Genomic DNA, 16,222 nt, shown 5'->3' with positions numbered 1-16,222 from the left:
GGACTTTTATTCTTAGAAATAACAAGTCCACCACCCTTACGATGTGTTTGATACCCTTTTGCTATATTAGATTATCAAAGAGGGACATCGATTCTAGTTGGTACATGTAACTTAATTACCCTTTTGTGTCATCAAGGTGATAATGATGATTAATTTAAACCAATAACCTTTCAACTAGTATTTTCTCTTTCACTAAATTTGAAAAAAACAGATTCATTAATTAAAATGACAATTAAAAATCCAACTATAAATAAATCTTAAAACATTTTACTGGAGATTTGATATTCAAGAATATTCCTTATTGTCTTTGTGGATCTATCATAGTAATTCTTTGTGGGACAATAAAAAAATGCTTCTTTAACAACATATTTTTGACAACGACACGTGTTGCACTGTCATTGGTTGTTTTTATTAAATTTTGTTTAAAGATTTATTTTGTCTTGGAGGGCATTTTTGGAATAATCTTCAGAAACATTTTGACACTTTTCAATTTCTGAAACTCTGACCTGCGAAACTCTCTCCCCCCCTTTTCAAATCTCTCTCTTCCCCTTCGTTGAGAGATCCTTCAAAACTCTCTCTCTGCCACTGAAGTTCCTTCCGGCGAAACTCTCTCTCCCCCTTTTCGAAACTCTCTCTTCCCATTCGTCGAGAGATCCTTCAAAACTCTCTCTCCGTCATTGAAGTGGTTCTCTGTCCATCGTTGTTCATTCGCCGCTTGGGTCCACCGTTGTCTTTGGAGGAAGTCGTCTCTCTCTACACCATTGAAGTGCTTTCTGTGCGCCATTTCTCCAAAGCTTTGTCCTGTTTTTTCCTTGGAAGAGGGAGTTCCCTCATCATTCAATTGGGTTCTTTATTCCAATTTTTCATATGGATGAGTGAGTTTCATGGTCATGGGCGGTGTTTATTGCACCAATGGACACGTTAGGCCATTGAATTGTTGAAAAAAAGGTCGTTTATGTGCTTTCATATAAGCTAGATGAGATCCATCACATTTTTGCCATATATTCAATGGCCTAATGTGTTCATTGGTGCAGGGAACACATTCATTCACATGGAACTCAGTCACCCATTCACAAGAAATGCAAAAAGTCACAAACAAGAGCAATAACCACCATGGGGAGTAGTGTTCATCTAGTTGGGGAGTGCAATTGAAGTTTCTGTACAAAGGACTCTTATGTCCTTATAGGTGATTTTTTCCGGTTTTTGCATGGATGTCTCATGTTGCTAATCATTAATGGTGTCAAGTGCATCAAAACACAATTTACCTCACTCAATTGTGGACAAAGTAGTTCATATAGTTGTTTAAACCAAGGTAGGTGAAGTCCATATAAGTGTTTGGCTTGTGCTAGTAGAATCACATCACACCTTAATTATACTACTATTTTACCTTGAATTATGGATAATTTATAAAGAAATAAAATAAATTAGAATAATATAAGAAACATGAGACAATAACTTGAAAGTAAACTCGTTTGGGAAGCTTAGAAAAATGTTGTTTTTGGGAAATTAACTACATATACTAAAGTGGTCTAAAAATTATGAGTTAGTTATCATTTGAAATATTTTGAGTCTAATTTACAACAAAACAAGAATCAACTCATTTGGAGTTTGGTGGAGAAAGTTATGAACAAAACAACCAGCAAAGGTCAGAGGTGGTAGAAATATATAAAACGTTAACTTTAAGGAATTAACTGCACCTACGCAGATGTCCAAAAATTATAAATTAGTAGTCATTGTAAATATTTTTGAGTCTATTTTCTACTAAAAAAAGAATCACATCATTTGGAGGTCTGTGGAAAAAGTTATGATTAAAATAGTCAGCAAATGTCAAAGTTGACAGCATGTTATCTTATACGTATATCTTTTCCTCTTGTTGGCAAATGTATTATTTATTGAAAATTCCTTTTAAAATTTGTGCATTGTAACAACATTAGATGACATATTTCTTAATTAATAAAATGAAAAATTTTCCTATGAGATTCCGAGAAGAGGTTTTACAACAATGGTCATGCACCTCACCTCAGTTGGAGAAAACCACCTAAATGGACATTTTTTTTAATTAATCAATGACCTAACCTCATTATTGGTGCAGGGAGCACACCCAATAACATTGAACTCACTCACCCATCTCAAAAAATGAAAAATTCAACAAAAATAGAGCAATAACCACCATGGGGAGTAGTGTTCATCTAGCTAGGGAGTACAATTGAAGTTTCTGTACAAATGACCATTTTTCCTCTGGTAATCGATTACAAGACCCATGTAATCGATTACCAGAGGAAAAATGGTCATTTGTACAGAAACTTCAACTGTACTCCCTAGCTAGATGAACACTACTCCCCAGGGTTATTTTTATGTTCTTATGGGTGATTTTTTTCCAGTTTTTGCATGTATGTCTCATGTTGCTGATCATTGATGGTGTCAAGTGCATCAAAACACAGTTTGGCCCACTCAATTGTGGATGAAACACATGTTGCTCATCATTGATGGTGTCAAGTGTATCAAAACATAGTTTCCCCCACTCAATTGTGGAGGAAAAAACTCCTATAGGTGTTTGAACCAAGGTAGTTCAAGTTCATGACGATTTTTGCACAACTCGTAGAGCAAGAACTTATTAACTTTCACAATCAATTTGATCAACAACCACCTTCTTAGATTACATTTCATTATATTCTGTTATGTACCTTTTCATTTCAAAACTTGTTGTTTCATGAACTGTCGTTATGTTTTTTTATTTATGTATGTGCTTTATAATATTGTTATAATTTTTCATTAGTCAATACCCTTCATTATTCCTTTTATATTTGTTTAATATTGAAGTATTCCAACTTGAAGTGTTCCATTAATTATCCACCCACAAAACCTTCAAAAGACAGTCATAACGAATCCAAAATATTCCTGGGGAGTGCTTAAGCCACGTTTGGGTAGAACTCTTCAACTTTTGGTACAAAAGGAGATTTTTCTACTGGTAAGCGATTACCAGCTCCCTGTAATCGATTACAACAACATCAGTCCTGTGTCAATGGTGCAGGAACTCACCTCTCAACCTAGAAACACCTTAACTTGGTCTTCCATCCACATAGGACAGACCTAACTTGAAATTTCTTGTTGTGGACACCTTCAACCATGGCCAACAGGGATAATCAATCCACACAACATTGAAAACACACTCGTAAGGACCCCTGGGGAGTGCTTAAGCCATGTCTGGGTAGCACTCTTCAACTTTCGATACAAAAGGGGATTTTTGTTAAAACCATCCAAAGTGCGTCTTCGAAATAATGGACTTGTGCTCCTCACTCAAAATTCCATTCAAAGTAGCAATACACTTCGTTTTCAATGAATGACGAACAAAAAACTGCAAAAAAAATTAATATTTGTTGGTACAAATAACCAACAAAAGTCACAACCCACAAAAGCAAAACCCAACAAAATGACCAGCAAAATGACCAACAAAGGTCAAAAGCAAAAACCCAACCCCAAAATATGAATACGGAAAGGAAAAAAGTTCATACCTTGTTAGAAAAACCAATGTCAGCGGACGAACCCATTGCACAAAAAAAGCTCAGAACTTTGACAAAATCGACACCGAACGAGACACTTTCAACAGACCAACCACAGAGATAGATGAACGTATATTGTTGATATCACGAACTTGAGAGAGAAAGAGAGATTTTGAGGCCAGCGACGACGGAACTTCCTCAACGTCCAGAGAGATTGCTCAACGACCACTTCGAGGCCTTCACCAAATGGAGAGAGAGAAGTTCAAATGAAAACTGAAAACCTAAAATGGAAAGAGGAGAGAGTGTTTCGAAAGGAGAGAGTGCTAAAAGGAAGGAGGGTGGTTTCGGAATAAGCAAATGTCTAACCCTAACCCCTTTTCCAAATCAATTTTTTCTTAAAAAAATAATTTCTAAATGGGCCAATACAACGTTGACACGTGGTGTTGTCAAAACGTTGTTAGATTCGCGTTGTCAATATATCGCGATCCTAAAAATATGTACGATATACTTGAAATTTCTTAAATGAAAAATATTATATTATTAAGTATACACTAAACAGAAGTATTTGTAATAATTGCAAACTTGATGCAAATCAATATGTATAAGATGGAAATTTTCACATCTCCAATTAATCATTGGAATATTAATTATGTGTTAAAGCATATTAAATTTCAATTTTAGTGGACATAGAAAGCTATTAGAAGTATGAGATGTGAATTTACCAACATTGTTAATGTGAATTTCCCTAATTAATAGTTCAACTAATTAAGCTATGACAATCTCACTTGTGAGTTAAAACATGTCATCGTCTAGGTGATGCATAATTAAAATCATAAAATATTTAAATGGTCAACATGGTGATTGTATTAATCCACAAATATCATCCTCCATTTTGTTGGGTCTATTAAGGAGGAGGTTCACCGAGAAAACACAAATATCAATTACATTTGAGCCCAACCATATAAGGGATTAACACTATCTCTATCCAAAATCTTAAGGCAATGAGTTAATGGATCTTTCACCTTTATATAGTGTTTCCAACCAACCACAATCATGAGTAGCTCTTTCCAACCGTCGTTCATCTTAACGGGACTTGCTTACCTAAATACCCTTTGCCAGGAGGACTTTTGGTATAGGAACCATTAACTCATCTGAGTCGGTCACCAAGACAAACCATCGGCTCAGTTCACTTGGGAGACACAAACACCAATGACATCTGAGTCTAGCCATATAAGGGATTGACACCACTCTTTACCTAAAACCTTAAGACAATTGGTTAATGTGTCTTTTGCCTTTATACAGTGTTTTACTTTCTTATTTGTGTCCAATGTGAGACTTGGACTCACACTTGGATTTCCAACCCATCTATTAAAAAAAGAAGAAGAAATGTGTTCCTTCTCCATATTTATTGTTGATTATTTAGTTATTAACCTCCCATTAGGACAAATGATACATGGTAAATCTTTAGATGGGAGAATCTCACAAACGCTTTAATGAGTATTCATTTAAATTTTCAATTATTTTCATAGATCCAATATAACTTAACATGTCATGCCAAACAATAAACTTATTGTGATTCGTAAACTTCTAATTTATGATAACATGTATCTTAGTTACACAGTACAAAGGAAAAGCTTGGTATTTTCTAATGTTTGTTTTAGCCTCATAATACAAATATATGTATTTTCTTTGTAATATTCCTTATAATATTAGTAGAGGGACACAGAAACTGTATGGAGAACATATTAAGTCTATTTAGTATTTTGTTTTGTTTTTAAAGATCTCAAGTTAATTAATAATATATATATATATATATATATATATATATATATATATATATATATATATATATATATATATATATGAGTTTCTAACATATGGAAAGTCTTTTTTTAGTTGATACACTTTTTAGTTGATACATTTTAGCAAAGTGTACCAAGTTTTAGGTTATAAAAATATCCTCGTTCAAATAAAAACATACTTTAAATCTAAGAGTATTTTAATAATTTTAAATTTTAATTTAAAATAAAAAATAAAAATTAGTTATTTACCATCATGAATTTATAGTTACTGCAACGTGTATGGGTTGTTTTTTAAAATAAAAAAAAGTAGTTATTTATCATGACTCTATATTTGCTGTCAAGTATATTAATTGTTTTTTAAAATAAAATAAAAGGTAGTTTATCTTTCATCCATGACTTCATCGTTGGTGTCAAGTATATTAGTTGTTTTTTTAAAAATAATGCCATCTACTTGCAACTTGTAACAGATTTCTTTTGCAACTTTTACTTATATTTTTAATAACATATTTTTTTTCTTTTCAAAGTAATGGTTATTATTTCATGAATCTCCTCTAAAAAGTTAATTACTAATATCTCATGTGTGTATATATAATTTTTAAACATATTTTTGTCGTAATTGAACTGAATAATTATACATAAATCAGTTGACATATTTGTGATTATTTCAACTAATTTTTAAACTCTTATGGATAATAATCTACTATATGTGAAAAGTTATAATAAAAAGTCTTATTTATTTTATGCAATCACATTCATTTATGAAAATTATATATTCTTAAAAATATTATAATTAAAAATATTTCTAAAGCCATGGATGATAGATAACTATCTTTTATTTTATTTTTTATTTTAAAAAAATAACTAATACACGTAGTAGCAACTATAAAGTATGAATGATAAATAACTACTTTTTATTTTATTTTAATTTAAATTAAATTTTAAAATTATTAAAATACACTTAGATTTAAAATATGTTTTAATTTGAATAAGAATATTTTTGTAACCTAAAATTTAGTACACTTTGCTCAAATGTACCAACTAAAAAAATACCTTACATAAATTAGCAAACTCTATATATATATATATATATATATATATATATATATATATATATATAAACAAAAAATTTATTCTTTAAGATTTTCAAAATTTAATTCGCACTCAATTCTAATATATTATAATGAGTTGGATGTTATCAAGTTGTTATAATTATATCAGTTAATTTTATAAGATTGAATTAAATTTAAAAGATTTTTTTAAATATAATATCAAAGTAATCTAAAATTTATTTTTATTAGACTTATCATACCAACTTTTATTTATTAATCGCTGTTAATATCTAATTTTAAGGTCCTTTATTACTAAACAAGAGAGAAACTTATACTAACATATGTTTACTGACAATTATCAGCTCAGTTGTGAAACTTAAAGAAAACAAGAATTGTTACAAATGATGCTTGGACAAGGGAAGAACCTGTATGAAAGGGCTATGAAGAAGGAAGAAATGTGTTAGGCAGGAGTTGCATATTACAACAGCCCACTAACAAAAGGATGTAATTCACTATTTTCAATGAATGATTGGAGATGAAATGTCATGATTGGAAAAGATAGGGTAGAAATATTTTGATCGTATAAGCCTTATCATGTATGGTATCTAATGTTGGAAAAACTTTTATATATATATTTATATGGATTATACCTCCAGCTTTATAAGTGCTTCAATATATATAGTTCATACAAAAAATTAGGTTTATATTTGGGGTTTCATAATATTTCATTTTGTGCAGCAGTATTATTATTCTCTAGTGAAGAAAGAAAAGAAGTTTTGGTGGTGTGTCATTGTGATCTAATCTCGTAGAAATATCATTATTTTAAAGAAGGTGAGCCAAACGTAATGTACATGATGTACCTTATTAAATTTATATCATACATAAAAGCTTTTTCTAAGTGATCTTCAACTCCTATGATGTGTATGAAAATAATGTGTAATTTCTACTTTATATATGGGTTTATGTATCATATAATTACTTATATCTATTAAATGTTTCTTTGACTGATAAAAAATGTAAGTAGCAGAATTTCTCCATCTTTATTATGCTAACGATTTTGTTTTGTGTGTTTTTACTTCTTAGGTTATAAGAAAATAACAACGACATTAACACATCTAATAGAAAATAAATAAATAGCTATCTAAGCATAATTTTACATACCATTTCCACGAGTAACTACATCTTAATTTCTTATATTTACGTACTTACACTTTGTATAAGCTATTATTATTATTATTAATAACATATTATCCCGTCTATCGTGGTTTATTTTAATAACTAAAATGTAAATATAAATATCTAATTATAAATTTATAATTTTGCACTCTACAGAATATGAAGTAACATACTATTAACAATATTTTATTACAAATCTTTTATTTATATAGGTTGAATATATGGAATTAATCTCTATTTATAACAAAAAATATGGGATAAGTTCAAAATATAAATAAAAAATAATAAAAAATTAATTAAAGATAAAGATAAATATAAAATAAAGATAATATATTTAACACTCTCTTTCAAGATAATACATACAAATCGTATGTATCAATCTTGTTATTAATATAATCCCTAAAGACTGTGAAAATATTTCCTTTTGCGCTCGTGATACCAAATTATTAATTATTTGTGAAGACAACGTAGAAGACGAAATATCAACCTAAAAAATTTCCCTAAGCAACAAATGTGAGAGGTTACTCTATATAAATATCTTCTTGCAAATCGCCAGTGAAAAATGCATTGTTTTTCCGAGAATAAAGAGATCATTGTTAAAGAGCTACCACGGCTATAAATAAATTAACAAAAATCATATTTGCCACAAGAGAAAAAACATATATGAATTAATCAAAAGCAATGGTGATAGAAGGAAGGTCAAAAGAGACAATAATGAAAAACGTCGTTAATGAACAAGAAATAAACCTTAAAAATCTAAGATTTTTCAATCAAAATGCATCACAAAAAGAAAAAAAGAATGATCTCATCACTTTGAATCATTGTCTAAAAGAAAATAACACATACTGTCATACACAACGAAAAAGAAAACATATTCACAACTTCAAAAAGCGTAGTATTTGTACATATATACTTTTTTTTTTTTTTAATCTAAAAGGTTCCAGTTGCATGTACTCACCGTTTAGTAAGTGAAGAAGTAGGGCTAGAACACATACTATATGGTCGTAAGCAAATAAGTTTAATTAGTTATTTGTATATGAATTAAAAAAAAAATGTTCCACGTTACTTCTCCCTGCACATTTTTCAATCTTGGAGAAAATAAAAAGAGAAAATAAATAAAATTATGTACAGAAGCCATCATGCATGCCAATCAGTGCTATCTCAGCCAGTTCAATAACTAACACAGACAGCTACACAGAATGTTAACATATATATAATATAGACTTCACAAAATAGAGTATGAATCCACGTGCTTAAGTTTTAAAAACGAAGCATGTGAGAAGCTAAGTTAGTAGCTACAACTTCTTCATCGAAGTGAGACTAACCAAATTGGAATCAATCAAAGAGAGACGTGGGTTTTGCGAAGGATCCGGCGACCCTTATGCTACTTTCCATTCTCTTTTGCCAGCTAACAATCCCAATAAGAAGATGAATTAAACTAACACTTTTTAAATTCCTAAACACACATCAATATTTTAGTATTCTACTTTGATTTCTTGCTCCCCATCATACTAAAATATTTCAGTTCCAATTCCCATCAATGCAATATGGTAGTTGCTTTTTGAAGGCTATATAGAGAGCTCTTCTTCACTAGTTCTGTCATGCTCATTATTGACCTTAAAAAACCTTAGCTAATTCTGCATTTGGGTGGGTCGTTTACTTCCCTAATGGCACTCTCTTTGACATCTCATGGGGTCAGTGAGTACCAAAAATGTGGGGTTGAAGAGGAAGGTGGTTCACAAAGTACTAATGGCTTCAGCAATGATTCAGCTTCAGCCATAACTCAATCTCTGATTAACTTCAAAGCTGACGAGTTCAGCAGCCTCATGCAAGGTAGGGAGTCTTTTCTTAGCTTTCAGCAGAGCTGGATGTTTTCCAAAGAGAGTAATTTGCATGAAGGTTGCAACCAATGGAACCATGTTAGTCCCAAAAACAACACTGCAGACATGCGCCTAGTCCAAAATTTCAGCTGCTCTGAAACTGCTACTTGCTATAGCTCCATATTCAATGGTGAAAAAGAAAAGAAACAATGTGAAAGTTCAGCTTCTGGGTGGCTATACTCAGAACCAAATGTCCATAGTTCTAGCCTGAATGAGTCAGCAGCACAAGAATCGGTCTTGCGAAAGCGATCTTTTATGGTATTGTTGGTTCCTTAATCACATCTTAACTTCATTTTTTTTGTACGTATATTCTTAGAATGGAAGATTGATGTGAGATTTGTGTCTATAGGGAGAGACCATGCAAGCTGCCAATAACGCCAAGAAGCCTTGCACAACTGCAAGTAAAGCAACAAAACCAAAGTCAAGCCCTTCTAAGGATCCTCAAAGTGTTGCTGCCAAGGTTTGCTTAATTGCTTCAAACCTAAGATAGATTATGTTGCAAATATGTGTACGAAGTTTTGATTGCAAATTAAGACAACTTAAAATATGAGATTCAATGCTGATAGAATGTTTGTATGAGTGTATCGCAGAATAGAAGAGAGAGAATAAGTGAGCGGCTTAAGATACTCCAAGAACTGGTCCCCAATGGCTCCAAGGTAGATTTTTCAAACTAGTCTGAAATGCTGCATTCTTTTGCATTTCCTTTGCAACAATAACTATGATTATGATTGAACTCCATTGATGAATTTTGCAGGTTGATTTGGTTACCATGTTGGAGAAAGCAATTAGTTATGTGAAGTTTCTTCAGTTGCAAGTGAAGGTGGGAATAGCACAATGCACTAATTTCCTTGTTCTTTTGATATGCATATATATTTTTTGGTCATTCAAGGTCATCATGGAATCTCACCTGTTCTGTGAAACATCTTTGTGAAGGTGTTGGCAGCTGATGAATTTTGGCCTGTCCAAGGTGGAAAAGCTCCTGACATTTCTCAAGTAAGACAAGCCATTGATTCCATTCTTTCATCTCAAAGATGAATTGTAGGTTATGGATCCAATGAATAAGTGTCATCATAATCAAGACACGACATTTCAGAACAGGAAATTAGTTCTGGAAGTTGGTCGTTCTGAAGGACATTTTAGTATTTCAGAATGCATGACATTTCTAATTTGTAAACTTCTGAATTAAATCAAGATCTGGCAGAAAAAAAGGAGCATAGTGTTTGAATCACAAACTGTTGTACTTTTTCTGATAAATATCTGACTACTGCATAATCATGGAAAAAGAGAAAACAATATATAATATACACACTGATACATATATATATATATATATATATATATATATATATATATATATATATAATCTTATAATGTTCTTTGACTTTTTCTCTCAATTGAATATCACCGTACCAATTAATTTGGTAATGGTAGATGAAACATCTTGGAAGTCAGGTTTTTTATTATGTTATCTAATGGATGTATAAGTTGGTAAGGGGTACATATTAAAGAAATCCAGTTGGGAAGAATTGTTATAAAGATTATCCAGTTCTAATAAATAAATTAAAAAATTATTTTTTAAATAATTATTACTTATGTGTTAATAACTTTGCAATACTACAATTTCATTTACTGTAAGATAATCTTATATCTACCTAAATATACATAGAATAATCCAATCACAGCATGCATCACCAATCTAAACGAATAAAAGTAAATATTAACTAGTTTCACCTAGATACAACGTGTCTATACTAGCTCAAAAGCTTCCCTTTGCACTTTCAGAAAACCAGCATAAATCCATATAAGTTTTCAAATATCAAATCCTACATACAAAATATCGTCTCCAAAACACTTAACTCTAGTTAGTCAATTATCTCTTAATATATAATTTCCTCTTCGAAACTATAATCAATAGAGTTAAAGTAATTATATATATATATATATATATATATATATATATATATATATATATATATATATATATATTAAACTTAGAGGAACTTAGAGATAGAGCTAAAGGAATATGTGCTTTAGAGAGATAAAATTTTAAATAAAAAAAAAATATTTATCCTTTATATGTGTGTGTGTGTGTATATATATATATATATATATATATATATATATATATATATATTATTCATTTAAAAATGACCTTTAAATAAAATTCAGGTTTTACTTGTTGTAAACAACTCTTTTAACTACTTAAAGAATTTTGACTCAAATATTTCTAATTCTTATAAGAGTGTTTTAATTCTTTGAGACTTTGGGCCTAAGACCCATTCTCTTTTTTCTATCTCCTTTTCCCTTTTTTTCTTCTTTTGTTGCTTTTTTTCATGCTTCCCCTCCTTCAAAATTTCTCTAATCCTTTTGAAGAATATATCGTTCCATTGTAAGATGTACAAGTATAAACAACTTTATCCTATCAAAATTTTATATATATTTTTATTCTTTATAATTCAGATCTATACGTGATAATTATGAATGATTATATATTATATACAATTATATATTTTTTATTTACAAGAAGGATCTTATACTACATCACCAGCGATTGGGTAGTACGTTGTTTTATATACAAAAGAAAAATTATGAATACAACATCAACTAAAAATTAAAACAGAAAAAAATTTCATAATAAAAAACCTTGTACTTTTCTCTGAATTAATTAATTATTTGTCTTGTGTATGAGTCGGACTGAGCAGAACCACACGAATTATGCGTTACGAAAATGAAAGAAAGAACCACATCAACTAAGACTTTGTCAATTAATCCATAATTTCTTATTTAAAATTTTATTGTTCAACTCAATTTGTCTGGTTTGATGGCTATAAATTGACTTCATCACCTACCATGCAAACACTGTGTAAAATATGTATTTTATGACACCTTTGAAAATATGGTTTTTATCGAGGACCACCATAAAAAAAATGTAATAACAAATTTAATTAAACATTTTAATGACATTTAATCATTACTTTAATAACATTGTCATTTGTTTTTTGTTTAACCTTACGTTGCGTCATTCTCCTCATTTTGTTTTCTTTTGTTCTTTCCATATTCTTCTCTGCAATTCTTCTCTTTTGTTCTCATCAATGTCTAACACAACAACACACCATGAAGGATGCTAACAACTCTTCTCATGTTATCTCCTCTTATAGTTATCTTTAAGCAAATTTTCAAGTTAATATTTTTTTATATACTTTTCATAGTGTAGTTGGTGTATTATTTATATGTTAGAGTTACTACTAAGATTCAATTAAGTATCATTAATGCAATCAAATTTGATTATATTATAAGTATTTCATATACCTTAAATTTAGTTGAATTATTTGGTTGGATTCAAAATCCAAAACCTTTTAGCTAATATGAATTATTACTTACTTATTTTGTTAAAATTTATGTTATCTGAAAAAAAAAATCTTTTTGTTATGTATATATTTATATTTTGTTTAATGTAAATTTGCATTTCTTTGTTAAGCTGCGAGGAAAATGTTCATAAAAGATTACTTTGCCAACCTTACTTAAATTATTATTATTATTTTTATCGATTCTTCTATTAAATGTACTATTAAAGTTCGAAGTGTTAACATTCAATTCTTAACAAATTATATTATTTAATTTTTTTCGAAGTCTATATTTTAAGTACTGTGTTATCAAAGTTTCAAAATATTTATGTGATAAAGATTAACTTTTTATTTCAACTGTTCATCTATTTCCTTTTTATATATGAATAAAAAAAGAGATTATTGTTTTATTATAATTTGTTTGTGTATATATTTTAAATAATATTTTATATAGTTCATAAAATTTTGCTTGTGTTGGTATTTCAGTCTATTCTTTTATGTAAATTATTTGATGCCACCGCTTTTATTTAATGTCATTTGAAAAATGTGAAATTTTATCAAAATTCTTAGATGATGTAGAATAGATTATATCATTAAAACGTCTAATTTTATTATAACATCATTATTTCCTGATTTCATTATTATTTAATATTAATTAAAAATAATTTTAATATGATAAAATTGTTTCATATGCTAATGTTTTAGTATTTGTGATGTTGATGAAGAAGATATTAAGACCTATCAAGTTTAAGAATACTATTTTATGTTTAAAATTTAGTAAAAATGATTATTTTATTTTATTAGAAGTTTTATAAAAAAAATAACCTTTTAAAAGTTATTTACTTTTATAATATACACTTAGTTGATTTGGACTAATATTTTCATAACTAAAAATAAATAAATTTAGAATAACTTATCTATAAACAGGTGGATTAAACTTCTAATAAAATTATGTTAGAAATTAATATAAATTTTGATATATTACTGATATGCTAATGTTTATTAGTTATTTATTATTATGAAAATTTATTAACAATAAAATTTGATTTTTATATTTTAATACTTCTAAAATTGTTTGCAATAACTATATGAAACAAGAGATTTACTATTCTCTGTTAGATACTAGTGCAGTAAAAAAAAACGACAACAATTATTTTTTATAATATACATCGATTTTTGAATCACGAGATAGAAAAAAGTGATTCTTTTGTCTCAGTTAACAACCAAGGTAATAAAGAGAGGGTTTCTGCTTCGATTTCTCAATCATCGAAATAGTAAACAAAAAAAAGGTTAGGAAAGTTTGGTAGTTGTTGTGCAGGGAACACTGCCATAGAGTGCACCAAATTAAATAATAATAATAATAATATTAATTTTAAGGGGCTATGGTAGCGATTCAAGCAAGAATCGTTGTCATAGCTTCTTAATTTTTTTTTTAAAAAAATCTGATACACTTTATGGCAACGGTTGTCGCCTGAATCGAGGCCGTATACCCTTTCCTCAATTTTTACCACAACTATTGCCTAAAGTCTGTGTTTTTTTAATAATAGGTTTGTTTCTGTGACATCCCTTATCATAAAAACATACATGCATATAAAAGCACAATATTCACAACAAAGAAAAACAATCCAAATAATTTTTTTCAATGAAATACATAATTATAACCATAAGATATCTTAATATAAAAAGTCTAATAACTATAAATCAACTCAACTAAAATATGCAAGTGTATATCTAATTAAATCCTATTAACTACGCACTATTGTATAGTTTTATTACATGTTTTGCAAGTACTTCATAGGTAAATAAGAGACTTCTTGGGAATTGGAAAAGGAGTCTTAAATCTCTGCACAAGACACTTGATTTTAATTAGTGTATATCCAAACGATGGAGAAAAACAAAATTCATTAAATCCAAATATTATCGTTTTCCATCCACTTGTAATATGGGCATGAATAATGTTTGTAATCAAATACATTACATAGTAATCACACTTATATCAACCAGTTTGTCTATTACACTATAACTTATCATTATAGTTATAAATAATTAATGAAGATCGTTAGAATAAAACAACTATAAGAAAGTATGGACCAAAATATCAAATCTTGAGAGTCATTCATGCAAGCTTTTTAAACTTAGGAATTGATTTCCCTGACAATATCATATGTACTACAATTGAACTATGAAAAAAAATAGCTTTAGGATACATTTATATAACAAAGAAAGTCCAAACATTAAGGTTCTTACCAATCAACTACTTGTATGGGATGTTTGGGATGAAACTTATGCAATGAGCAAAACCACACAACAATGTTCTCTAGTATGAAAACCACAAATAGTTGTCAATGGTGCCTGAAATGGATAATAACTTAATTTTTATATATTAAAATCACATATAAAACTTTGAAGTTAACAAACTTCACTTATCTAGCTATATAAGGGATAAAATATATTTTTCCCCCTTCCAAAGCAACTAGTGAGATATGTTTGGATGTAATCAGCTACTTCACTGAACCCACGAACATCATTCTCGGTTGCTAGAAAAAAATTCAAAAATAAATTAAAATGACATTTTGAAATTCTGTTCAACTTTTTTGTCTCGGTTCCCTGTTAAACCGAGGCATCAAACCCCTATTTACTTAGTTCCCAAGTAACCGGTGCCAAAAACCTACAAAAAAAATATATTTTAAATATTTTAAATGGGTCCGAGCAGAGTTATGACATCGGTTCTAAGAGAACCTAAGCCAAAAGTAATATACTAGTTCGGTTAGAAGGAGAATTGAGGTAATATATCTTGAAAAATCTCTTTGCAAATCTGACGTTTCAACTAACAACCTCTTGGGATTAAGGTTTATGGTCTCAATTCTGCTGGAAACCAAGACAATAAATCCTTTTCGAAAAAATTGTCAGTTGATACACCAGACTTGCAGAAGGATAAAAGGGATTGTGTAGGGTCTATGGCCTTGATTATGTAAATAACCAGATAACTGGAGCCAAAAGTTTTGCATAAAATGTCAATGTGGCAAAGAGTCTATGGTCTCGGTTATACAAATAATTGAGACCAAAAATCCTACAGAAAAACTTATGTGAGTTGATAAGTTTTTGCTTATCAGTTTCACATGCGTGTGACAACAGTTTTTGGAGAACCGAAACTATATATGATCTATTAGTTTGGTTAATATTAAAATGAGATATATACTTTTGCAAATATTTTAAAAATATTTCCACGTTATATTATCAGATGATTTCTACGTTGGTATTTGTTTTACTAGTGAAAATTAACATAAAATAATATAATTTAAATTTTATCATTCCTATTTGTTTATTTTTGTTTTGTACCACAATGTTTGAGTGACTGTCATTATCTAATAATTTAATATGTCACGTTTTAAAGCTATATTGTATTTTATAATTTTTTTCATTTCTCCTAAAGAAATAAGGTGCACATTCAATTTACAGTAAAATAATAAA

The 16,222-nt window shown here is 29.3% G+C and overlaps 1 protein-coding gene across 1 annotated transcript; it reads left to right on the top strand.

The window, feature by feature from the left end:
• The first annotated feature begins 9,149 nt into the window (after positions 1-9,149).
• On the top strand, positions 9,150-10,617 carry LOC108337924 (putative transcription factor bHLH086). The gene is made up of 5 exons (XM_017574510.2): positions 9,150-9,665; positions 9,757-9,867; positions 9,998-10,063; positions 10,162-10,227; positions 10,341-10,617. The coding sequence occupies exons 1-5, from the start codon at positions 9,195-9,197 to the stop codon at positions 10,440-10,442; spliced, it is 816 nt and encodes a 271-aa protein (XP_017429999.1). The 5' UTR covers positions 9,150-9,194; the 3' UTR covers positions 10,443-10,617.
• The last annotated feature ends 5,605 nt before the right edge of the window (positions 10,618-16,222 follow it).

This window comes from Vigna angularis, chromosome 7 (genome assembly GCF_016808095.1).
Source record: "Vigna angularis cultivar LongXiaoDou No.4 chromosome 7, ASM1680809v1, whole genome shotgun sequence".
In the NCBI taxonomy this organism is placed as follows: domain Eukaryota; kingdom Viridiplantae; phylum Streptophyta; class Magnoliopsida; order Fabales; family Fabaceae; genus Vigna; species Vigna angularis.
This window is presented reverse-complemented; position numbering and strand designations above follow the sequence as displayed.